This window comes from Prinia subflava, chromosome Z (genome assembly GCF_021018805.1).
Source record: "Prinia subflava isolate CZ2003 ecotype Zambia chromosome Z, Cam_Psub_1.2, whole genome shotgun sequence".
In the NCBI taxonomy this organism is placed as follows: Eukaryota; Metazoa; Chordata; class Aves; order Passeriformes; family Cisticolidae; genus Prinia; species Prinia subflava.
In genome coordinates this window covers 29,192,343-29,219,364 of record NC_086283.1, presented here as the reverse complement: position 1 = coordinate 29,219,364, position 27,022 = coordinate 29,192,343, and the positions used below count along the sequence as shown (strand labels likewise).

The following is a 27,022-nucleotide window of genomic DNA, read 5'->3' as shown; positions in this document are numbered from 1 at the left end:
AGACCTCAGTGCTTAATTATGACAGGTGCTCCAAATGCACGTCCAGCTTTGCTTCACCTTGTCCATGCTTTCACCAAGAATGTGGGCTTGATGATCTGTGGCCATGTACATATGGTAAGTTTATTTTGTCTTTACTTTATAAAGTTACCTTGGTTGTGCTTTTCTTCTCTCTACTTTAAGCTTGGGTTTGGTTTGGTTTTTTTAACCTGTTTGACTTTGTTTCTGGCTCATGTTTAAGTTTTTGTTCATTTCTTTGGTTGTTGTTGTTTTTTATGAAAGTGTTATTAGACATGAAGTGTGCATGAAGAGATTTACTGGTAAGTTTTGCTAATGTATGGGTCATCACTATTCCAGCTACAGATGCTATAGGGGACAATTTGTAAAAAATCAGTGCCCTTGATAATTGGACTCTTAAATGCTGAAGGACCTTTTTCTTCTAATTGAAGTAAACATTGGGAGATGGATTCCCTTGAAGAGTTCTTAAAAAGCCTAGGAGAAAGAAACCTTCTTGAGCAGGGAAGTCAATATCAGTTTTGCCAGTAGCTAAAAATTGCTTTTAACCTTCCAAGTGGCTTTTTATTCCTACAGTTATCAGATCCATTTAATTGTCAAGTGTTTCCTCTTCCCTTTCTGACTAGCCCGATACTTCACTAAGTATCCCTGGGTATTTTTGTCAGAACAAGTGAAGATGTTTTTGCAGAGGGCGTACTGTGGGGGTGGTTTGGCAAGGACATAATTTTAACACTTCTTACTAGTTAATATCTTCTGTGGTAAATCTGAAGAGTGGTTCTGTGATGGTGGGAAGGAAGCAATTTTCTAGTAACTTTTCTTCAGAATCAGCTTGTCATGAGTTTTGTTGATTGAGATGTAGGATGGCTGTCATACAGTAATCTGTACCAAACCTTGCGTTTAGTTACAGAGAGGCTGCGGCATCTCTGATAATAAACTTTGGTAAATGCATTTTGCCACATTGGAATAGTGTCGTTTTCCTTCATATCTTAAGGCCAAACTTTTGTCACATCACTAAGAACATTTAAGCAAGTGTGTAACTAAGACATGTAATCCGGGACTGACACATGTCATCTACTCAGACTTCTGCAAGGCCTTCAGCCCAGTTGCATGTGACACTGATATCTCCAAATTGAAGAGACCTGGGTTTGAAGGGTGTAGGATTTGAAGTGGATGGATGCAGTCAGAGAGTTGTGATCAGTGGCTCCATGTCCAGCTGGAGGCTGGTGATGAGTGTTCTCCCCCAGGGCAGTGTGCTGGGCTCTTTAATACCTTCATAAGTGACAGACAGGGAGAGCAGGACCACAGGTTTGCAGCTGACACCAAGCTGAAGGTGCTAGTGACACACCTGAAAGACTTTGAATAAAAACATGGATTACTCATAAATGTGATTAAATTTATTACACTTACCAAATATTACTTGCTTCTGACCTAATGAACAAATTAAAGCAAATCAAGTTAATGTAACGCATATACTCCATCTTAAGAAGTTTTTAATTTCTGTCTATATATGCTTAAAAGTTCAGTGAATATGAAAGGACAAACTGAGTAATGCTAGGGAGATATCACAGGTGTAATCACTGCCTTTAAAAAGTAGGTTTATGCAGAGAAGAATAGGTTGGTGTCATCCTTCTGGTAGGAAAGCAGCTCTGAAGATATTTTGGGAGCATATCCTTTCCCTGTTTGAAATGACTTTCTTACAGGAAAGGTGTCACTACCTTATTCTTTAGTAGCTTTGACCATGTGGTTGGGTCTGTGTCCTTCTTCAAAAACTGGGCTGCTGTGTTCTTGATTATACCTCGTCCTGTATTCTGCATTTTGATGTCTAGGAGCACAAAAAATTCACCGCAACAGAAGTAACATAAAGTAGGCATTTAAAATGGAGGTGACTTTGACTGCAGGATACAAATACTCCCATAAAGTGTAATATTAAAGTCATCCTGCATCTGTGTATATTTCTTTACAAAGTCCTTTTCTTTTAAAACTACATTAATGCTTTGGAGGACAAGCTTATGCCACCCCCTGGGGAAGAGGGTTGTGCTCTGCAGGAAAAAGATTGCTAAAGTTTGAGCAACCCTCTTCCTAAAAGTGGTAAATGTTTTTTAGTTTTTGCTGCTGATAATGCCTGATATTTTGTGGTTTGGGCTTTTTTTGATAGTGTGCAACCACGTTTTGAAGTTCTCTGAGTTTGAATTCATTTCTAGCAGTGACATTAAAAAATTGGGAAGGGCTTTTTTACTCCCATTACTTGTATTCCTAATTCTTGTTCCCTTCCCTCCTATTATTTCCTTTTTTTGAAAGGGTCCTCGGAGGCAAGCCATGAAGGAACTGTCAACTGATTTGGCTAAATATCAGCGATGGCTAATTAAAAACAAGATGAAAGCTTTCTATGCACCAGTGCATGCAGAGGATTTAAGGGATGGAGGACAATATTTAATGCAGGTATTAAAAAAAAAAAAAATCAAGTGCTCAAGATGCACACCAAAATCAGAAAGGGCTTTATACTTTGAAATATGTTCCTCTTGCAAATTTATCTTAAAGCTTTGATGAAAAGTACTTTATTGTTCTCTTAAGCAGAAAACAGAACCTTTAGTTGTGTCAGTAACATGTTGTTTTATAAAATACTTCCTGTTCTTCTTAGGCTGCTGGTTTGGGTAGAATGAGACCCAACACCCTTGTTGTTGGATTTAAGAAAAACTGGAAACAAGGTGATATGAGAGATGTTGAAACCTATATCAATTTATTCCAGTAAGTAGAAAACAATAAGTTTTAGCTGCTATGTTCCATTTCAGTATGTTTGGTAGTAAGAAAGATCTTAGTTATGTGAAGTCTCTTTCAAGTGGACCTAGATTTTACATTCAGCAGTCTTCAATACCTTGGGATTTTTCTGATATAGAAATTAATAAGCATGTCTTTAGTTTAAGCAGATTAGAAATCTCCATAATAACTTTGTGTATCTAAAAAGAGTTGTGGCAGAGGTCTAGGGTTTGAGAATGACTGTCTAAAAAGGAAGAGAAATACTTTACTCTCAAGATACACAGCACTGACACCCAGGCTAATACAGAAAGGAGAAAAGAAAGGAAATCCCAGAGTAACTTGACAGTACTGAAAGGCAGACCAGTTGTGGCTGAAAAATTTAGTAAACTTCTGCTGCTACCCAAACACTTAAGGAAAAAGAACAATGCTTGTTTTACTTACACAGAGTTTTTTGTGTTCAGCTGAAGTGTTGGTTAACCCACTTCCTTCGTGCTTTGTATTTCTCATTTTCTCTGCTTTTAAAAGTGAGAGAGGATGGGGCTTTGGGCTTTACAGGAAGATACTAGAAAAGGACAGAAAAAAGTCACTTCACCCAGGTCTTAAAGAGAAGAGCGGGGGTGCCAAATACAGTGGAAAAATAAGGAAACACGTTGGTTAGCTTTTTTGTCCTATTTTATTTTGGGATGGTTTTTGCAGGAAGATCTGTCAAGGTCAGCAAGTCATGTGGTTCTCCACATCCCAAAAGAAATCTCAGGAGGTGAATAACTGCAGGTTAAATGTATTTCTGGAAAACTAAAAGTTTCTGAAGCACACAATAGAAACACATCTAATCTCTACAAATCTTAACATATTAAATAATGAAATCAAAATGTTCAATAATAGACAAAACAAATCTTGAATCAACCTCAATTTTTCTTGCACTTATTGTAGAATACATTGATACTTCAAACATTTCTAATCAAGTCTTACTACTTCTAAAGGGAAGTGTTTAATTAGTGAAATCCTGAGAAATTTCTGTCTGTGGAAATGATATGGGAGGGAGTTTTCTGATTTATGGTTGTTTGTAATGAACAAGGTATTTATATGTAAAGTGTGGTGATTAATGACTAATGCAAACTATATGATATGGTTACATTCAGCTTTTTCTTGTCTTATATTTTGAGGGTGAGGTTGTTACTAATTTTACTCCACTTCTACTGAGCAGTTTATCCAGGGTTTTTGCTCTTTTCTACAGTAAGGAAGTTTTGCCTATATTTTTGACTGGAGTGAGTTTCAACTGTATCAGATGTAGTGGGACTAAGCACATTATAGATAATTTACAGATAATTTGATATTAAATTACATCATCTTTGGTGTTTTTAATACTCAAAAGTTTTGGGAATATGCCAGAAATCTTTAGTTCTCAGATCAAAAAGATGTGCTCAAATCCCTTTTTTGATGGATGGAGATAAAAATCTGTATTTCTTGGTGTATCTTACTGTCTATGCAGAACTTGAGTGACTTATTCATGTTGATTTTGTTTAATCACTGCTTATATAGTGGAGAGAGAGAAGAGAAGGAATACATACCCTTTTTAAATATTTTTCCTAAAACAGTGTACAGTTAATGTTTTTGGAATTGAAATTGACATTCTAAAGCAAATTTATAGTTTGGGACTTCCAATGGCAGTGCTCAATCACTGAAATTTGTTCAGGGAGGGTGCCTTTTTCATTTGGAAAAGCAAAAGCTGTGAAATATTTTACTTTTGTCCTTTTTGTTTAGTGATGCCTTTGATGTTCAGTATGGTGTAGTTGTCATTCGCCTCAAGGAGGGTCTGGACATCTCTCACCTTCAGGGCCAAGGTATGACTTTTTTCTTTCCATGTGGTGTATTTGCTGTTCTAATTACCTTCTAAAACTGTGTTCTGAAAATACTAAAGCTCAGTAAAAAAGTCAACAAAACACCACTGTTGTGGTGCAATAAAATTCAGTGAAATTAGTAAGTCTGAACTGTAAGATAGTTACCGATGGTTAGCAGCAGAACTTGGGTTTTCTGTTTCGCCATTTTGTATTTGCAAATTCTATACAGCAGCTTCCAGAAGATCTTATACTTTCCTAAAACTAATTAGTGATGCTGGCAAGTTGGCATCAAATATTTGGGGCTCAAGCCCAGAAATCATGAATATCACAACAAATACTGTGCTATGCAGAAAGCCATTGAGTTTGGTATGGGTTGCCGACCTCTACACAGACTAGTTAGAGATTCTGAGTAGTCTGCCTCAAATTTGGAAAGGTTTTCTATGTAGAAGACTTGGTTATGCTTTCTGAGTAGTGTTCTTAAGTGGAATGGTGTGATTTTAGTTAAATTCCAAGCCTATGAGCTTTAGTGCAGCTGTCCTGACTTGATAATGGGTAATTTGTTTGTGGCTAGCTCCATATAAAGCTGGTACCATGAGGAGAAATGGCATGAAGAGGGGCAACTCCCTGAAAGAGGAGGTTCCTTCACTGGAAAAGATGAATGTTCTAGTATTTAGAGAGAGTCAAGGGAGCCTGTTGCCATGTGCAGGAGGGCAGAGGAGTGTGAGAAATGGCAAGGAGTGAACCTGCAGTGTGGAAGCATCATTGCTGCGAAAACTGGGAATGTAACATCAAGGTGTCAGAAGGATTTTGGTACCCACTGGGGACTAAGTGAGTTTGCTTCAGCTCTGACAGCTGCTCCACAGAAGCCAAACCTGGAAAAAAGGCTTGGCAGTGAGACAGACACACTTGGTCTGTGCCATGCCTTAGGCTCATCTTTATCTTGGAGTTGAAAGCAGAAACAGAAAACATTTCACTAAGTGATTTTTTTTCCCTCTTCTAGTTGTAGTTCCGCAGTGTTACCTAGCTCTTTTTAGATTCTAGGTATACAGTCAACAACCACAGCCTGGGAAAGTGACAGAAAACGACAGCTCTGCTCAGAGGAGGAGCCTCTTTGTCCTCTGAAGAAGTTCACAGAATACTTTTGTGTTGGTTTTCTCCCCTCCTGCTCTCTTTGTGGTGATGTAACAGTGGAAGCAGGGTGTAATTAATATTAAACTGACTCAGTATAGTCACATTCCTGTGTTGATACTCTTTGTAACAATTCAGTGGTTTCTAATAGGTTTTTTGCTTTCACAAAGATTTGCTGTCATCCCAGGAGAAGTCTCCGTGCACCAAGGATGTCATTGTAAAAGTGGATTATAGCAAGAAGTCTGAGACAGACACTTCCATAGCTTTTGCTCCGTCATCCAGTGAAAGAACTCCCACTCCACGCAAAGGTTAGCAATGAACCTTGAATTCTCTCTCTCTCTCTCACTTATTCCTCCTCAGTGCCTCTCTCTCTTTGCCCAGGGCTTATTTATGGGACCTTTTTTTGTCTGTAGAATAGAAGTGTTGTGCTTCTATAGATGTTGATATCTGTCTAATCTCTTAGGTACTTTTGTACAGATCTTAAAACAGATTTATAAAACAAATACTTGTTTCTAGTCCCCTAGATAAACCAGGTGGTAGGCAGTGACTTACAGTGGATTTTTTTGGTTAATGAGTTCGAGTTAAAAGTGTTTGAGGGTTGTGCCCCACATCTGTATGTTACAAGTGATTGGAAGGCTGCTAAATTTATGGAGGTTTGTTCATCTCAGACTAGACTATTATGTGCATATTAACAGATACAAATCATTCAAGATACTTTGACAGGACAATAAACAACTTGTTTTCTTACAAAGCAAAAGTCTTAATAGTTAAAGGGGTAGTGGAGATATATATAATTATTTTGAAGTACAAATGAATCTTAGGATTTGGAGACTGCATTTGTGTGCTTTTCTCTGTGCAAAAAATTGCTGCATTTCACATCTTTATTTTCTGTTATTTTAATTTACATTTGTATTGTGTTCTGTAATAATCACAAAGGAAATTAACCTTTTTATTTTGTCTTTAAAAACCTTCCAGAAGAGGATGACGATGGAAAGACTCCAACACAACCACTGTTGAATAAAGGCAGGCATTTTCCATCTTTTTGTGTTAAATCATTCTTTCACATTGTTGATTTCAGTTTTTCCTTTTGTAATTCTTTCTACATCTAAATACCAGAGAGGAAAATACCAATCATGCAATGTTTATTTGTTTCTTCATATCTGCTTTAGAATGTGCTTCATCCTTACGGACTAGGCTGTGGAAAATAGCAACATTGTGGAAATTCCCAGAAGAAGTTGCTACTGAGAAAGGATTTGCATTAGTGTTGGAATTTAAAAAAAAAAAAAAATATTAAAGGCTCTTCTCTTAAAGTAACATTTGAAATCTGTTCAGGACCTTTTTGCTTCCTCAGTTCTGTGTCTCAGGTGTCTGTCTGGGTCCTTGCTTGGTTCAGGAAATACCATCTCATACTGGAAGTGCTCTCAGTTTATTCAGTGTATCTTCCAAAGTCATGGTTGTTGCTTTGTTGTTTGGAAATAGTTCAATATCCTGAAAATTAAGTCTTAGTACAGCTGCTCTGTGAGGTGAACATGCTGAAATAATGCAAAGTAGTCCTTCAAATCAGCATTTTGAGAAATTACCTGAGCAGTTTTCACTTCGTTTATTTCAGACTTGTTCTGAGTTAATCAGGTGTTTTTGCCTTAACTACAATTAATCTGAGCTATTTTGACATTTTCTTCATAATTTCAGCAGCTAGAAGCTTTTGTGTTTTAATAATGGAAAGTGAGATTATATCTTGAAGCAGAAGATGACAGTTTGGAAGAAGTCCCAGTATGCAATAAAGTAGTATATTAATGTAAATCTGTCACAGATGTGCTCTAAATTTAAAAAATTCCTAATAAAATAAGGACAGAGACGAATGGCAGACTCCTGGCTCTTGCTCAGCTGAGGTTCTAATTAAGGGAAAGAAGTTACGGGTTTTTTTCCTGCAGTTCAAAAAATGATTGTATTCTAACTGAAAGTGTCCTGTTCTCAGTAAATCAATAACTTTGTCATGCAAAATGGTGCTTTTTGGAAAAGGGCCCAACATGCATAAACAGCTTTTAATTTCACAACCCGCTTAAAGGAAACTGGATTTAGGGAAAGAATTGCTTACAACACGACATTTACTTGTAAAATCAGTTACCTACATATTTTTAGGCAAATTCTGTCATTTGCAAGAGGGTGAGTGCATGGCCTAAAGCTCTGGAGCAAAGTTAATTAGGTTGTCCAGGCAAATGCCTGTGTAAAGACCTAACACATCCTTTATTTCTCAGATGCCTGCTAAATGACTTCAGCTGCTGAAATTAAGTCTCTAGGTACCCTAAATACAGTCAGTTCAGTGTATATCCAGTGACTAAAAGTTTGGATTTGAGTTTGGGGGATGTAAAGGAAAATTTTTAATTTAAATGTAGGTATATTGCAAAATATTAAGAGTTGCATTTGATGATTTTCAAAGTGATTAAGCAAAACGCTTGAAAATTTCACCATGTATTTTTTCCAGATTCAAAGAGCTCATCCTCTCCTTTAAACTTGGCTGACCAAAGACTTCTTGATGCCAGTTCTCAGTTCCAGAAAAAACAAGGCAAGAGCAATATTGACGTCTGGTGGCTCTTCGATGATGGAGGTAATGTGCTTTATAATTTAAAAAGGTTTAAATACTGATTAAAAAAATACTGGAATAATTCTAGTTTAGTTGTTAATAGATGCATATCAGTCAGTTAATATAAAATCTGTACTTTTAATGAACTGCAATTTTCTTAATCACAGGTTTGACACTATTGATTCCTTACCTTATCACAACCAAGAAGAAGTGGAAGGACTGCAAGATCAGGGTGTTCATTGGTGGAAAAATAAACAGGATTGATCATGACAGAAGAGCGTAAGTTTGCCTTAAAAATTCCGTTTCAAATGCTAATACATTGTTACACACTGGATTATGTACATTATGTTATACTTTCTCTTCCTGCTTACCCTGTTTCAGTTGTTCTTTCTGGGAGGTGTGATCGTGTTCTGTTGCCTTTCTCAATAAAAGGTTTCATTTCCCCCAGATTGTTTTTGAATAAATTACCTCAAACTTATTTTTCTGCAATACTATCTGACACTATTTTAAAATATTTTCTGAGCTTACTTCAAGAGAGCACTCTTCTCTTATTTTAAAGCCATAAAACTGCTTGGGATTTTTTTTCCAAAGTATGTTGTTGATTTATAGTAATATGCCAAGTTAGTTTGATTTTGGTCATTGTTACATTTAAGATGCATTTTTTCTATTTTTTAAACCAGTGTTTTTCATTACCAAACATCTGTCTGTTTAACCTGTGAAATAATTAAAACTATGATCATGTATAAAGGCTTGTTTTTCTGATGCAGGATGGCTACTTTGCTGAGCAAATTTCGGATAGACTTCTCAGATATTATGGTCCTTGGGGATATTAATACTAAGCCAAAGAAAGAAAAGTAAGTCACAAAACACATGTTGTTCGTTCTTGAACTTGTGATGTTTTGAATTTAGAATGCTTCATTCTTTACTACATATCTTATGGTGCAGAAGTTCGTGTGTTATTCAGTGTTTGAGAAGAATATGGGAAATTAATTAACAATAACTCACGTGTCCAAGAATGTAGAAATCTGTATCTTTTGAATCTATGGCCCTTAGATTGTACTAAATTAATAAAATTAATACTAAATTACTGATTATACTAAATTCAGAAAAATTAAGTTAAAAAAAAAAACCTGAATTGTCTGAAGCAATCTTCTTTAAGAAGAGAGATGTTCACCAAAACTTAAATGATCTGAATCTCATCAAGTCCTAGTTTAGTGTAATAAAGCTTGGTCTTGAAATAGCCTCGTTTGGGTTTTGGGTTTTTTTTCCTTCTCCTTTTTTAACTAGCTTGGACTTTTAATGTACACAGGAATGATCGTAGATATGATATTTCTTATTTCAAGTTCAAAAAAGCATTAATCATAGATGGCTTTCAGCACAAATTTAGAACAGAATGTGCATGATCTAAAAATACCCTCCTTTGCCATTATCCTCCTTTCCCTTCAGGCCTTCTTGAGTATGCTGAAGTTGCAAAAATATGGGCATGCATTTTTCTGAAAGTCTTGATACACCATGGAAATGGAGATGGAGAAGTGTTAGTTTAGAACTTTGCTAAATGCTGAAATCAATATGAGTTCTTTTATACCTTTTTTAATAGTTTTTTCTGAAATGTATAAAATACATTGAGCAACTAAAACAAAGTAAAACCAAGTATTTCTGGCACTCTGGTGCTCCTAGATATTCGGCTTTCGTGAGCCTGCTTCTGTGAAAGGTGTCAACTCTGAAGGATTAGCACCCATTTATGTATCACAGTTGAAATCCTAGGATCATATGGAATTATTTCTGTTTAATAGAAGTGATCCATGAATTATTTCTTCTGAGAGCATTTTTCTTTCTATCTCTGTGGATGCATCCCCACAATATCTCCAAAATATTTCAAAATACCATTTAGATATTAACAGCAGCTGGAAACCAAGTGGAGGAAGATTAATTTTTAACAGTTTCTGTGCTGTATAATAATGTTATTATTAGATCTCCTTTTTGCTCAGCCAAAGAATAGCAGATCATATTTGTTTTCCTTCCTTTGATTAAGGTGAAGTCATTGTACAGTAAAGACGACCAAGGGTAGATATGAAGATGTTTTGTTTGTAATGTAGGTATTTCCTGGAGGGAATGTAGCTAAAAAAGCGGGGTAACAGGAGTTATTCTTTCTCACAGAAATTAATTCTTCCTTAATCTTCAGAAGGTTTTTTCTGAAGTTCTTGCTCTCAAGTCCTAGTAAATTCAAACTATTCATATTCTTACAAGTGCGACAAGAAGACTATCTCTGGGCATATCTCTGGGCTTTTTCATTTGAATGTGGCTCCTGGACTGTATTGGAAAGAGATAAAAGAAGCAAAGTAGAAAGATCAAAGCCAGAATCCTAAAAGTAGCGGCATGAGACTTGGTAGCTGGTTTTTACTGTAAACTCCTCCTCCTTCAAAATTAGTTCTGAAAAACCTGCTCCTAGTTATTGTCCCTTTTTAAGGATAGTACTGTTCAGGTTTTAAAATTTGAGGTAAATTTCTGAACAGAGTAAAATTTTTAATTATGTGGCAAATTGTTGGCTGAATCATAATGTCTGCATGTGCAAAAAGCTGATTTGATGTTCTAATTGCAACAGGCAGGGGTAAAAAAACTTCAGTTCATTTTATGTAGTAATAAAACTTAATTTCCAATACCATGAAAATAATTTTTGACATAAAACCTCATATCTACTCTAATGTTTGTTCATTTAATCCTTCCAGTATTGCAGCTTTTGAGAAAATGATAGAGCCCTTCCGACTTCATGAGGATGATAAAGAGCAAGAAGTTGCAGATAAAATGAAGGAGGATGAACCATGGAGGATAACAGATAATGAGCTTGAGCTTTACAAAACAAAGGTTGTTTTTTTTAGAATGTTATGTCAGTTAAAACTTCCTTCTCCTCTGCATTTGTGGTTGTGATAACAATGGGTTCGTTCTTGTTATCCTCTCTTCCATAGCAGTGTTTATGAATAGCAGATAAAAAGTAGCATCTAAAACCATTGAAATGGTTCACAAAAGCAAAAAGTTCTGCATTTGAATATGAGCAGGGACCAGACTCTTTTCCTACAGTGTTTCAGCAGTTAGTTTAGAATCATTTAGTCAATAGCCAGGTGTTCGTGACATTTTTTTTTTACCAAGCTAATGTATTTTGCTTCTTAATTTTTAAAAAAACACCACTAAAATCAAGCAACACTTTCTGGTGCAGAGGAGCAGTTAAAGTTTCGACATCTTTCCCAAGCTATTGAACACCATAGAGACGCAAAAGTATTTCTTCTCAGGTATTTTTTTGCATGAGAAAATAAATGGCATCCTGTAATAGGGTAGCACTTGGCTTACTTGCACATTCTAAGCTTGCTGCTTTCTTTTTTCCTAACCTTACAACCGTAGGTTTTTTGATAATGAGTTTCCACACTGATGTAGAGGTACCTGTTTTTTGTTAATTACTCATTCCAGTTGGTCATACTGGTTTTCTTTTCTTCTTTTTTTTTTAAGAATTTTTTTGTAGTTTTTAAAAATAAAAGCTGTTCCTAACAAGTTTCATTTTATTTACAGACTTACCGACAGATAAGGTTAAACGAGTTGCTGAAAGAACATTCAAGTACAGCTAACATAATTGTCATGTAAGTAAATTATTTGAATTTGTGGTGTTACCTGAATTGATATGGAGCTGTAATTCGAAATATAAATGTAAGTCTAGATCAGGAACAAGACTTTGCCATGGCAGATCTAGAAATATTCAAGATTCCAGTGCTCACTGTATTTTTTTTATTACAAGTATGAAGCCACTACTCTGCTGAACAAAAAAAATGGCCTTTTTAGTGTTGTGCTTTTGCTTATGCTGCTTCAGCTGATCACTTCCACATTTGTGGTGCAACTCAGGATTCTGACATTCTTTCTACTCCTGTGTGCAGTTACTCCCCCCTTTCTCAAGTCCTTGCATTGATTTCCATTTCTAGAGGATCTCTCTAGATAAAATTAAGTCATTATCTTGCTCACAGATTTTTGGGGGATTGCTTCTGGTGTGAACAAGCAAGAGGAAGATTATAGGTTTCTTACTGCTGTATTTTAAAATGTTGAAGATGAGCAGAATATCCTCAGCTGAGGAGGATTCTGCATTAAGCTGTCTGAGTATTAAATGGTGTTAACAGGCGAAAAGTGAGGGGGAAATAGATGTAAATGTCTGTGATGTTTAAGATACAAACTTTCAACTCATGAATTCGGGGTGAGTGGGGCAGATAAAATTAAAAAGATGAGGAACTGTGACTCAATATTTAGATCTTTCTAAAATAATCTGTAATATCTATTACAATCTGACTTGTACCTGGCCAGATTTTTCTGTTCAGTGAAAGTTGTTTCCCTTGTGGCTTGCAGGAGCTTGCCAGTGGCACGGAAAGGGGCAGTTTCCAGTGCACTGTACATGGCCTGGCTGGAGGTTCTCTCTCAAGATCTGCCACCAATCCTTCTTGTTCGTGGGAATCATCAGAGTGTCCTCACCTTCTATTCCTAAGCGTGCTGCACATGACACAGCTGTGACGAAATGGTACTGCAGTGCCCAGGGGAGAGTGACTGCCGTGGTCTATAGTTCATTAACATCACAAAGGCAAAAAGTGACTCTTCTTTCACTATTTCACTGACTTGAAAGCACACAAGGAAAGTCACTGTATTTCTAAAGTTGTGACATCTTCAGTTTTATTCTATATTTTCTGTAATTTAATCTTGCTTAATGGGGGAGGATTCCTTGTTAGACTGAAGAACAAGACGAGCTTTTTGTTTGCTATTTGAATAGCAGCAATAAAATGTTGTATTTTTGATCAATGAAAGGATTATAGATTTATAAAAGCCTTTTAGCCTTGAGGTGCCTTCTGAAATTAACCAAATCTCACCCATACATCCTATTTTGTAAATTTATATAGAATGTCAAAATCTGCCTTCAACTAAGAGTTTCGATCAGACTTCCTTTAGTTTTTAGTCTATTCCATATTACAATAAAAATGAATGCTGCTTTTCAGTCTTCCATTGAGCTATTAGTTCTTAGTACTGTATGTTTTTTATCATCAGAAAGTGGGGGTCTTGTTTGTTTGTTTTTGGTTTTTTTTCCTATTATTACATCTGTTAGATTTAAAGGTGAGAATTGGGGCAGGTCAGTTGAACTAAAGTGAATCCCTGACATTACTGTCACTAAGTCTTTTAACATTTATAATAAAACTAATTCTTCTTGTAGAGAGGGTTCCTTTTCTCAAATTTGACAATGTGTACTACTTTGGCAGTAGTCTGAGACAGCTAATTTTGTCTACCTTGGCAGAGGGTAGTATCCACTTAGTCTTGGCTCTGCTGTGAAATCAAGCTCATCTTGCTGGCTGAGGCTTTTTATCTTAATACAAATTGGAAAAAAATAAAAGACCTGTCCTAGTTCTTGGCCTCTTACAATTTAGTGTCACTTTCAACTTATTTTTGAAACAAAACTCAACTTAAGGCTTGAATGGGGATAATATAAGCAATGTGATGCTATCTAACAGAAAACAGTAAACACTATGTGGAATTGTGCTATCCAGTATGAAATGTAAAAGCTGCAGTTCTCTCGCATTTTTCAACAAATGGTTAAAAGGACCACTAAGTTCTTAGGGGAGATGTTTTTAGGTCAATTCATTCAGTTGTCAGAAAATAAATTCAGTCTTATTAAATAATACTCAGGTTTGATCGTCTAGCAATTTTGATCTATTCCATACATCCTACTTTATACATTTTCTATGTTCAATAAAGAAACTGCCAGTCTTGTGTGCCCTTTCATTGTACATTTTGCAAACTTCATAATTTAGTCTACTACGAACACCTGAAAAAGAAATTTCACTTGAACCTTTGTATAAAGGTTAGTAATGTGAACTGTTTTTTAAATTCCTAATTTTTTTTGATAGAAAGGATTGCCTAAAAACATTTCACAAGCTTTTGATATTAGCATTGGACATGCTACTGGATCAGTTTACCAGTGGGTGAGTGGCTTTCATTTAAGGATGCACAGAAAAGGTTGGGTTTTTTTTGTTTTGTTTTTCTTTGGGGTTTTTGTTTTGGTTTTGAGATTTTTTTTTTTTTCTTGGAGGTTTTGTTTTGTTGTTTGTTTTTTTTTCCAAATACAGGATCACATTGAAATGTAACCGTTCTTTTTAAAGGACAAAATATAATCATTGTGTGGCAAGGTAGAGCTTCAACTTCTTGTGATTAAAGATAAAAATACACTGTGCAGTGTACACTTGTTTTAAAGTTCTTGGTAAACTGTGCAATTTTTCTTTTTTTTTTCCGTTTCTGTCAATTGGATTTGAGACTATGGAATCATTTCACTTTTGAAAAACTTCTAAGAAAAACAAACATGCATGTCTTACTGCTAAGTGTGAGATAACTGATGCCAGCATGAACCCAGCTTGTTATGATAAAACATTGTAAGACAAGACAGACAGTGTGAGGTCAAAGCAGTGTTTCCTTCCAGGTGAGGGGATGTGGATCAAACTTATCAACATAAATATCACAGGTTTACGGTGTTTTGTAGGGGATAAGGTTGTCACATTGTGCATATGGAATCATTACCACATTTCTCCATGTTTTGTAGGTAACATTCTTTTGAGCAGATGGACAGTACGGCATGGACTTAGTGCTGCTATCTTAAAAAAAAATACAAAAACAAAACGTGCACAGGTACACTTATTTAAAAAGGTTTATTTGCCCATTCAGGAAACCATTGCTTGTGATCTGTAACACAACACAGAAACCAAATGAAGTGTGTGTATACATGCATATATGTGTATAAAATTATATAAAAGTATATCTAAATATGCATAATGGGGATAGTTAAGGTCATGTCTGTGAAATACCATAGCATGCTTTTCACATGCACTGTCAGGAGTCCACTAATGCTAGGCATGAGGGCAAATTCCAAGATTCTTTGCTCACTTAAATTTGAACAATTAATGGTAATTGTCTGCAGCAGATGTCAGTTAATGGCAGTCACTCCAACTCCTGCTTTGATTTTGACGCCAAATTTACTTACGTTCCAATCATCATTAATTACATGGAAAATAAAATCACTTACACATGGCAATTCGTGCCTTCATATAGATTAGGTTCCTTTGTATGGGTTTAGAAAGACAATAATAGCTGGTGAAAATCAATTATTTATTTGTTCACTTGTACTTAGGTTTCCTTTTACATACATTCTTTTTATATGCCTTTTTTCTGACATTACATACTTTAAAAAGCCTAAAAATAATTTAAAAGATTTGAGCGTTAGTGGGTCGTGGCCCATGTGGTTTGAGGATGTAAGATTTGACACTGTACTGTAACTGTCCCACACAAATGCTTTTCTAATGTTTTAACGTAATTATTGCAGTTAATACTTTGTACCAAGGGGGATGTCACTGCAATAAAATAAGTGAATTCAATACAACTCTCTTGTCTAACAAAGCCTGGTGATGGTGGTGGTGGTGGTGGGAAGGGAATAATGTTCGTAATTCAAAGGTTAATGGTGAATTTGGTTCCTGACATGAATATTGTCCTGGTTTAGAGCCAATTTTGGGAGGAAACCTCTGACCGGGGTCCCTCTAGAAAGCAAATTCCCCCAGCTGGTTTGGCAAAATTTTTCATAGAGAAAAAGGGGGAAAACCTACTTATTCAACAAGCAATGTGTTCATAAGCATAAAATATACATAATATGAAACAACAGAATCTCTAGTTGCTCTGAAGAGAGGTGGTGAGGAAGTCCTTGCCGTGGGTGTATCTCAGTCTCTCATCAGTCCTGCCAGTCCTGGAAAATGCCATCCTGGGCCCCGGTGGGGGGGGTTTCAGTCACCTGAGATCAGGATGTTTTCTAGGTTTTCAGTCCAGAACAGGTTTAAACAGTTTCAAGAAAAAGGAAAGTAAAACCACAGTGTGGGGAATTTCTTTTTCAGCTAGCTAAGAACTAACTAAAAGCAAAGAAGAGCTCTCTCTCACTGTCCATCAGTACAAAACAGTCCAGGAGCAGAATGCAGAGGAGTGAGTGCAGCCTCTGCAAACAAACTGTGTGCTTCTTCTTTCCCCCTCTTTGCTCTCAGAACCAGTCTCAAAGGTGTAGAACTTAATATACAGCACAAACAGAACAGACAGTTGGGGATACAGGCATCAAACAAGACACCCCAGGACAACCATCTGATAATTAACCTTTGCAGTGGAATTTGCACAGGACCAGTGGAACTTAAAACATGAGTCTGGTATAAGACCAAAACCATGTTATTTTCTGGAAGAAATATTTGCCTCTAGTAGGTCTAGAAGCAGCAGACATTGTGTAAGAAATAAACCTTGTAAAATTTGCCATGACTTGCCAGACAGCACAGATCCATCCTCAGCCCCTGGAGTATCTCAGCTGCAATGATGGTATCTGAAAATCTCTTCCAGTTCATTTTGCCCCCGAACACAGAGGACTCTCTTAACTCTTCTTTCTCCCATTAAAATAGAAGTCCACTGGGACATGAAATGTGTTGCAAAAACAGCTTCTCAGACAGTTGCAAAGTTGCTTTGTAAGCAAGACATATTTGTATCTAACTTCAGTACACTCCACTAAAAAGTCTGGAAATTTGAAGTTTAAAAGCATAAAGAAATGGTAAGTTCTGTCGTTAAAATTCTACAGAACACTTAAAACCTTCATTATCTCATCAGTTTTGGTATTCAGTCTGTGCTATATTTGGAGCTCTTCTGCATATCCATTGTTAGTGTTTAAATCAAGGCCTTAGCAGTGAGGTTTGGAGGCCACTGGGAAGGTAAAGCTTGTAAAAAATACCCGGCCAGTTCACATGGCATTGGCTCTACCCTGGTTTATTCTGTAAAGAGGCAGAGAAGGTTTGTGGCAGCTTTTTCTAGATCCTCCTGTTTGCTTGGAGCAGTGTGAAGGAGTGGATCTGAATAATGACATTACCTGGTACTGAATTCATACATTAGTTACCTCTAGCATGCGTTTGAAGGTAAAGAATGAGGATTTGATCAAGGACGATCCCATCACTTTACAAGAGAGTGAAGGCTCATACTGCAGAGAATGATTTTACGGTTTTGTTTTCAAACAAGGAAGCAGGGCACCCTTCACCTTGGAGTGCTGGTTCTTCACCAGTCTTGTTACTTCTCATAAAACCTCTGCAGGGTCCTGTAAATCCTGAAACCTGGTTTGTGTTCAGCTGAGGTGGGAGCCAGGCTTCAGGTCAGTGTGACCACACAGGCAGCACATGGAGCAGCATTGAATTCTTCCTGCAGTTCTGCCTTTGTGTAGTGCAAAATCGGTTTCCAGAGTGTCTTAGGTTGCAATGCAGCCTAAGTAAGATGTAACCTAAGATGTAACCAAAAGTTTGTATTCTGTCACCATCTGTTGAAATCAGGTGGAGCAGTGTTTGTTATCCCTTCTCCAGGGGGGGATATCTTCTGTTAATGGGCCATTGAGGCTCACTGCATGACTGATAAAATTACATCTTCCCATTGTGAGATGCTCCACCCAGGGAGAGGAGCCAAAAATTCCCACCTGAAAAATCTGAGATTCAGAACACCACAGCAGCCAGTTTTCCAATGGATTCCCAGAGGAAGACCAGACCCATCTACACTACTGCTAGACCTTCAGAGGAAAACTACACCCTTCTACGGGATTATTGCTTCAACAGAACCACATCTGTTACTCCAGGAAGACTACAGCCACAATTTAGTTGGACTGCTACCAACACCCTGACCAACAGGGTGTCAGGCTGTATTCTGACTCTGCCAGTGGTGTGGGGTTTTGGGGGGGTTTTGTTTGTTTGTTTGTGGGTGGTTTTGTTTGGTTGGTTGGCTTTTGTTTGTTTTTTTTTGTTTTGGGTTTTTTTTTGTTTGCTTGTTTTTTTAACTACTGTGTTTTTAATTTTCCTAGTAAATAACTATTATTCCTATTCCCATATCTTTGCCTGAGAACCCCTTAATTTCAAAATTATAATAATTCAGAGGGAGAGGGTTTAAGTTTTCCATTTCAAGGGAGGCTCCTGCTTTCCTTAGCAGACACCTGTCTTTTCAAACCAAGATACAGAGTTAAATCTGGATTAAGCTGGTGGAGGCCACTTGCCTGTGTTTAAGAGATGCAAGTTGCTCCAAAGCTGTGAGTGCTAACATGGAAGGAGAAAATGGTGAAGCAGTAACAGGCACATTCTCCAAAGAGCAGCAGGGAAGATATTTTTTGTGAGGTACAGGAGGTTTCCTACACCCAGAGGTACATCTGCTGCTGACAGACTGTGCTCCATCCTTCGGGCTCCTCTGAACTTGCTGTCAGCTGCACAAACAGAAGTTACCAAGGTGAGTGTGTAATGACTTCTTAAACCCCAGTCCTTGCTGAACTGAAGCAGCAAAAGGAACCTGAAAGCAGTTTCTGTGTCTCTCCTGTCATCTGCCTGCTGTCTTCCAGAAAACATTGGCTTTCCATCTCCAGGCACCTTCTCTGCACTCTGCCCTCTGCCACTCTCCTGCACCCTGCCTGCAAAGCCAGCTTTAGTTGCACCTTACAACAAGAGGGAGCAAGGAAAGGGAATCCCTCAGGATTTAAACTGTCAGGCCATGTTAAATTAAACTTTAACACGTCTTCCTCTAAAGATCTCTCAGTAGTTGAGCCAATCTACAGAGAGCAACTGCAAAGGCCTGCAGGGAAATGTCAACCTGCTCTGCCTTGCTAATAGTGATGTAAAAATGAAAGTAAGGCAGCTTGTCGTGTGGCCCTCACAGCCCTCTCACCCCTGTTGACAGCAATCTAATGGCAGTAGCCCCTGGCTCTGAGAGATTTGCCTGACAATCCTTCTCCCTAGGATTTGGGCAAAACTGACCCTTGCTGAGCTGCAGCCAAAACAAACTCCGGTTCCATGGTGAGGTTCCATGTCCAGGTACATCCCCTGGTAGCCCCTCAGATCCATTCACAGTGATAAAAAAACTCCTGCTAATGGAACATAATTTTTATAAGGGAAATCCTATTCTTGTACAGATTCTACGAGTTCCAACTGAAATCATATCACCAGGTGGCACCACTGCCTTTCAGCATTTCACATAATGCCTGAAGCTGCATTGTCAAATGCACTCTTCCTACATTGTTTCATTGGTTTCATTCATTAAACCACTTAGTACTTTGAATAAACAACAAATATCAGCATAATAACATTGTTTCACATATATTTTTTATAGTTTTGACTGGATTGGTGAAGAGTTTAAGATTCATTCTGTTGGGCCCTGTGGGGAAAAAATACCTTGATTTTGCTCCAAAGAGATGCAGAAACCTTCAATCAAAACTGTCTGATGAGTTCAAAGAGCCTTTTTACCTCTGAGTAACCATTTCATAACACACTGGGTGATGCCTGCTTTTCTCTGTGACTCTTTCCAGCTGTGTTAACCTTAGAGAACAGAGGGAGAAATGTTGCAGGCAGAGAGCGAAGGGTTTTGAGAACACACTGGTGTGTCCCATCTAGTTTCAGAGTGATCTGTGACACTCCAATAAGACATTTTACTTCATAAGTAGCAAACAAGACAACAGTCTGCCACTTCCAATTACAAAGGTAGGAGCTGGACAAAAGAAAATGCTTTGTGTCATCATGAAATGTGCAGGTACTGGCTGCTTAAAGTACAGAAGGAAACTGAATCGTGTAGCACTAGACATATTTTCAAGTTAATTTAGCTTGACAATAACTTTATCACTCTGTTGAACAATTTTAAAGCTACTTAATCCTGGAACATCTCTGCAATTAAATTTGTCTATGCAAAACAGATGGTAACATGAAATCAGTCATGAGCAAAGTATTTCCACAGTCTCTGGCTGAAAATTAAAGAGCTGGGATTAGCCTTGAAATATCCTCACTCTCAGCCCTGTGAGGTTACCCAATTTTCAGACCAAGCTGTCTGGCTGGGTGGTTTAACCACAGCTTTGCAAATTACAGGGACTCTTGAATAATGCCATTGTGCTGCTGTTACCAGTTGAATACAACAACATTTAGAGTAGTGTTAAATAAAATTACACCTCAAATAAGGGGTGGGAAACCTGTGCAGAAAAATGTGGCAGATAATCCAGTGTTTGCCTGTGTGTTTTGTAAACCCTGGGGGCAATTTAATGCAACTCCTCTCTCATGGGTAGCAGTGCTGAAGAAAATGAATCCAAACTGTTTGGTAAGGTGCAAAAATATCAGCACAGAAGTCAGGCTTGTAGGTTAGGCACCTGAAAATCATGGCAGGTCAAAGCACAGCGCCTGCCAAGAGGAGTAAACAGCACTCTGCAGAGTCAACCAAGGACAGCTATTTGCAGAATTAACAGGTGAAATCAAGGCTAACCACACACTAGTGTGGGCTTTCATGTGGGATTTTGGCTAACCTCATGCAGATTTCATTTCATAGAGCGTTGTTAAGGTCTTTGTTCTCATTAAAATTATCTGTACCCTCCAAGCAGTCATAGTAACTCAGACATGGCAGGATTTATGAGAAAAATTCAGAGTTCAGAAAATACATGACAAACCTTACTGAGCACTGTTTATCCATGGTATTTTTATTTTCCTTGTATTGCAGGGTTTGAGGGTAGCTTTCATGTTCTTGCCATGTTTGTAAGGATCTAGAAAAATGAGGCTTGATTCTCAGCTGGGACTTGGAAGTGCAAGGTTACTATTTTCTCTCTAGCCAGGACACAGATCTCACTTTTTCCATCCTGTTGGCCAAACCTCAAACCCATCAGTCATTCTAGAAAACCCATTCTGCCCTATACATAAAATATTCCAGAACTAATTTGTGGTTTGGAGTCTATCTTTGCAAATGTATCCATGTGCCATCACTCCAAATGCATCACAGTCAGGAAATTTTTACTTTCCCAGGATTAAACCAGGTTATTAATAAACCCCATCTTTTCCTACTGTAGCTTTGGCTATATGTAGTCAATCTCTAGATAAAAGGCAGTAAGTTCTGAGCTGGTAGTTTTGTCATTGTTCTGACTGTAATTAACTATATTCTTTGGCAGTTTTAATGTCAGGAAACAACTTGCTGGTAGATTTGGAATTCAGATCAAGTCCCCTTTTTGTGTTTTGCTGTGAATAATAGTAATACTTTCTCTTCCTTTTAATGGGAAATACCTAAAATTAACTTTTGTAATTTCTTTAAAACAACACTTTAAAATTACTCTTTGTAATCTACTTTAAAATATTCCTGTGGGATAATTAATAGTTTCTGATTAAGAAAAATCAAATACCTAAACCAGCTTGTTCCTTCAGTCCCTAAGCAGAAGGGAAGATACTTCCAAAACAAAAGCAGGAAAGGATGTGTAGTTTACTGGCTTCACTGCAATATATGTACAGACGTTTTGAACTGGCCTGCGGTATTTGCAGTACGAAGGAATAACAATTTTCCTCCTAAGATTTTAGATTTTCGTGGTGGTTTCAGTAACAGTGAGGCTGGTCAGGTCACATTGTCTCACAGGTTTTGGAAATTGGTGCTGTTTGTCCTCCAGTTGAGCCACTTTTCAGTAGTTATTGGGGGATAAGCCGCAGTTTTCTAGGAGGTTGCTTGTTTGTTTTAAGAAACCAGAAATATTCCTGTTTCTTAGGAGATGTAGGAGAAATTTGTTCACTCTCCTGCCTTGTCTTCTGACCTGTGGGACCACACACATGTGTTCTGAGGCACTTAAATGCTCTTGTCAGAACAGAAAGAAATAGAAGGTCACCTGCAAAAATGCTGGAGGCATCTCACTTCTTGGCTTAGGAGCTGAGAGTCATGAAAATTTGTGTGTCTGCCATGAGAGTAGGTGTGAAATGATCTAGCGGAGTGGACTGGCAGAAGATGAATCCCTGTGAATGAGATCCTGTAGTTCTGAGTTCTGCTTTGGAAAGGACATCAAAAGTGTTGTAAGGAAATACACTACAGGACAAGAAGAGTGTATGAATGCCTTCTGTGCATACTAATTTTTTTTAAAGCACTTTGTATACTATGAAAGGGCTTTAAGTGGTTTGCCTTTTTTCTCACTTTGTCTTTGTTTTTTGTCTTTTTCTTCTTTTCAGTATAAACAATTTAGTTATGGAATGCTTGATATTTGATCACTGAAAATTTTGGGGTTTTGGCAGCTTGTGTGGACCATATTCGAGATTCTGCTTCCTCTTGATTTTTAACAAATCTGTTTTTCTCTGGGTCACTTTAGAATATTTGTTCTTGGTTGCCTCCATGACCAGTTTGTTTGGTGCAGACTGCATACTACACCTGAGTGCACAGTCCTTTTTATGCTACTGCATGGCTGAAAATGAAAAAAATTAAGCAAATAAGTGGGTTTTTTCTTTAATTAAGTAGCAACAGAAAACAAAAGCAAATCTAAGGAGCTTTCTTAGGAAGGTGGTGGTTATTTCACAAAAAAAGTATTTATATGGTACATAAATACTTCTAGTATTTAGTCTGGAGATAAAGAACTTGACAATTAAGAGTGGTTTCTTCTCATATATAGAAGAAATTTCTATTTTATTAATTTTGGAAAGTACTGTCTGGACAATGGAGAAGGCAGACCTGGCACTGGGACTGTGACATTTTTGCATGTTGTGTGGATAAATAGATATAACACCATTTTCTGTCTGTGTTCATCTTATAACTTCAGAAACATTCAAAAACCACTGCTTTCCACAAAGGGCAGGTTTGTTGTTTGTGCTCGTTTGTTTTTATTGACCATACCAAGTTTTATCCATATATTTTGCCCTTTTCGTGTTGTCTCTTGCTACATTTTTTTTTCCTCTTGTCAGCAGCAATGTTTTCCTTGGTGTTGAATATAACTTTAAGGAAACAAGAGCTTTTCAAGCATTTCCTTTGCTGGTGCTTCATTCAAGGTTTGGTTGCTGTGGTTTGTTTTCCTTGGGCCCTTCCTGTGGACTGTACTTTCCTTAGGAGCACATGTCCTGAAGAAGGGCAGCTCAGTTTTCCTCTCACTGGAGGAGGCTGGGGAATACAAAGGAGCAGCCAGGACATCAAACACAAGAGCCAGCTCAGGCCATTTATTCACATTCTCAGTGCTGCCTGAAGCAAGCGTGGCTCCTTTCTGTGGGAAAGAAGGTTTTAGGCTAAGGAAGTGGTGGGGGTAACACAATTCATCCAGCGGGAAAAAATACTTATCTGTGATTAGCTCCATATTCCACAAACTCTCATATTTTGAAATGTGTGTGTTTATAAAATTTACACCTGTGTTCTCAGGAGCCGAGAAGTTGCTTGTAACAATAAAATTTATTTTCAAACAGTCATCTTCTGCTTCCATCTTGGCTTCGAAACTGGGTTCCCTGACAGCTGCTGTTTAGCCAAAAAACAGCTTTTTTGGGACTGGATGGATCTCATTATTCTGTGGAACACTTAGAAAAAGCATTTCTTTGCATCATGTGATAAAAAAGAAGAGGAATTTCAATCTGTTTAATTAATGGCATGGCTGGTATACTTGGTATTTTCCATTGGGTGATATTAATAGATGAGCTACATCAGGAACCATCGCAGTGAATCTCAGCTCTATTTTAGGAACAGCTATTTGAGACCATCACCCTGTACTTGGTCTGTGTAAAAATAGTACACAATATAAGGATTTCACTAAGCTTTAGGCATGCTGAAAATAATAATAAAAAAAGCCTAAAATGCTGTGTGTGTCCAAGGATTCAATGAATGATTCAGAAAAGGGTTTTTCTACAAAGCTCAGAGGCTTGTGGAGAAACACTGTCCTTTCCAAAAGTGTGGCTGCTGCTCACAGAATTGTCTGGTGATCAATCTGACTGATCAAGATTGAGGGACAGAGAACTGAGGTATCTCAGCAGTGAGTGTGGCCTTAAAAATATTGTAGTTGGGGTTTTTTTGTTTTAATTTGCCTAAGCTCTGTGAGACACTTGATAGATTTACCAATAGGCATTTCAAGCTGAATCTTGATTCTTAACTTGGGTTTTTAGTCTCCCGGTTGTGTGTTTGAAACAATGCCATGAAAAGAAGGCATCCAGCCAAACACTGGCAGTTATTTTACAGTATATTAAAAAAAAAAAAAAAAAAAAAAAAAAAAAAAAAAAAAAAAAAAAAAAAAAAAAAAGTAAAATTGTGACACAGAAATTGTTAAGCTAGTGTTTAGATAATTAATGAGTAATTTAGATGAGGGAGAAAAGGACCTCAGTGATTATCAGATGGTGTGGGATTGCAGACTTCATTCTAGACCTGAAGATTTGGGTTATCCCTAAAACTTGGGCCTGGAAATGAGAGTAGCTTGATGTGAAGGATTCAATAGCAGGAATTGGGGTTGGCATTTTAATCTTAGGTGTAAGAAATTAGGCATAAAATATGCAGGCTATAGAAGTTGAAAAGCCCATTTGAAAGAGGGAGGAATTGTTGGATTTTGCCACAGTTTGTCTCAGAATTACCAGGTCTGGCTGCTTCTTGATGTTGCGTCTCTATAGCTGTGCATACACCCAGGTAAAAATACGTGCACAAAATTATGATCTAAGCTTCCCACCCAGTTATAGCAAACCAGATGTGCTGTATTTGTACCACACAGCTTTTTCTTGTTGATGTTAAATGTTTACACCTGATTCAGGTCATTTGTGACTGTCAGTTTAGTGTGGGAACAGTTCTCAAACATCTACCTCATATGCTCAAAACTGCTTTTATTTCTGCTCTTTAAGAATTCACGGCTTTCAGAAATGTAATATGATTTGGGGAGAACAGTTCAATTACCTTTTAACCCTGGGGGTGAACTACTTGGCAAGGTTTCTGTTGAACTGGTAAGTTTTTAGTCAGTTCCTTTCAGCCTTCTACTGGATGACTTTTCTGGAGCAGACAGAACCACAGTTAAATTTGTGCCTTTGGGTGTTACGGTTCCTCTATGTGTTGACTTTCACCTTGAAGCAAATGTGTTTCAAAACGATTTAATAGTCTTCTGAATGTTATGGTCAGATGGTTATTTGATGGTTATTTGAAATTCCCTCTCCCCATCCTGTGTAGGGCTCTCTCCAGATGAAGAACAGGAAGGCCTAGAGATACGACAATTATTTTACAGAACTCAGAGAGGCTCTTGTATTTCCCTCACTTATGTACATAATGAATTCTTTTTGCTAAATAAGTAAACTAGGGGTCAGATCCTGTTTCCTTGAATACATATTTTTTCTTTAGATTCAAAACCACAAGCCAGGCCTTGGGAACATCTCATTTTCAGCTGTGAGTTTGGTGAGCTGGCCTAAAATTCCAAGTATTTCCAGAATTCAGGTGCAGTGATGTTAGTAATTCATCAGTTCTCATTGTGGCAGAGAAGAGGGAGTGTCTCTCTAGCCATGTACATATTTGTGTTGTTTTGGTTTTGAATGGAGGTTTTTTTGGCAGCTTCTTAGTAATCTTGCCCAGGGACAAATCTTAGTGGCAACTGACAGGTTTTTTTCCATCTACATTGTTCAGGAAATGGTAGAGGTTGAAGCATAGAAATACCAAATATTTCTGTAAGTATATGAACAGTACAGAAATACCAGAATTGGACAAAACTGCAGAAAAGTGTTGCATATTTAGTTTATGTAAAAAAAAATCTTTAGTCCCAGGCCTTTAAAATGTACCAAAAACCTCCTGCTTGTGTAATAAATGCTTTTTGAGGCATCAAAGAGACGGCACACCAAGAGCTGCTCCTGCTGGCGTTCTTTGTGTCTGGAGGTCTGGTTTTGGCTATGAGTAGAAATGGAAATGCTAGCACTTTCCTAACTGATTCTTCATTAGTTGCTTTAATTAATTGTAAACAGAGACCAGTTTTAGCCAGCGCTAGTTAGGTTTCTTCACATACTTTTATTGTTCCTTTGCTCATTAAATCACTGTAAGCTTAATTTTGCTAAAACTAACCTTGACAAGGTTCAATAAACAAAGATTGGACATTGGGGATCCTAAATTCACGGCACTTCAAGGATGTTGAAGTAACCAGAAGACACAGAGGAGATGAAGGTCTGGAAAGTTGGTGACTCCCTGAAAAAAAGATGATAAAAGGACTAAAAATGTGGGCCAAATGAGCATGAAGAGTGAAAAATCAATAACAAACAGAGGAAACAGAGGACTAATTAATGAAGAGAATTACATAGTTTGGAACCTACAATAATTTCACTGTTTGCAAAAAATGTATAAATGAGTGAAAAAGCTTTGCCTCTACTTGAAATGCAACCACACTCAAAACCCTGGCCAAGAATAAAGCCATGCCTGACTTGCTAGCACAAAAAAGACAGTGTTAGAGAGGGTCGTATTTTTCCTGACATTTTCATAAGATTTGGGTAACAACCTCATTTTTGACAAGCCCAGGCAGGGAGGAGGCCTTGGGAGGTTTCAGCTCATGCTAAAACCATGCCCAAATACACTTGTCAGACCTCTCTGCGACCACCCATGCTGACATGTGGTTGGCTTCTTGGAACGTGTGAGAAACCACCTCCTCCATCAGTTCTGTAACTCTGTATGAGCAAAGAACTTATTTCCTATTCCTGCTATAGCAATTTGGTGTCAAATATATGAACAGTCACAATAGAGACCAAGGATTTTATCTTAGAAATGTGTATACTCTTCCCTCTCACACTTTCACTCCTTCCTGCTTTAAGAAGTGTGAATATCCACCTCCTCAGAGTGAAGTTCATAAACTGAGCCCTTTTCTTGGATTTAAGGCATGCCTGCTCTGTAGCTTCAGTTTAGTTTAGGTGTGTAAGCTTAATTTATAGGA

General features: G+C 37.6%; 1 protein-coding gene across 1 annotated transcript in view; it reads left to right on the top strand.

Moving 5' to 3' along the window:
• Positions 1-15,751, top strand: part of SLC12A2 (solute carrier family 12 member 2) — a 55,741-nt gene extending 39,990 nt beyond the window's left edge. Inside the window, exons 16-27 of the mRNA XM_063423015.1 lie at positions 3-114; positions 2,311-2,451; positions 2,651-2,757; positions 4,528-4,607; positions 5,903-6,040; positions 6,708-6,755; positions 8,215-8,337; positions 8,481-8,592; positions 9,081-9,167; positions 11,040-11,175; positions 11,872-11,939; positions 12,691-15,751. Coding sequence (XP_063279085.1) covers positions 3-114; positions 2,311-2,451; positions 2,651-2,757; positions 4,528-4,607; positions 5,903-6,040; positions 6,708-6,755; positions 8,215-8,337; positions 8,481-8,592; positions 9,081-9,167; positions 11,040-11,175; positions 11,872-11,939; positions 12,691-12,826 — 1,288 coding nt within the window. The 3' untranslated portion in view covers positions 12,827-15,751. The remainder of the gene's footprint in view (positions 1-2; positions 115-2,310; positions 2,452-2,650; positions 2,758-4,527; positions 4,608-5,902; positions 6,041-6,707; positions 6,756-8,214; positions 8,338-8,480; positions 8,593-9,080; positions 9,168-11,039; positions 11,176-11,871; positions 11,940-12,690) is intronic.
• The last annotated feature ends 11,271 nt before the right edge of the window (positions 15,752-27,022 follow it).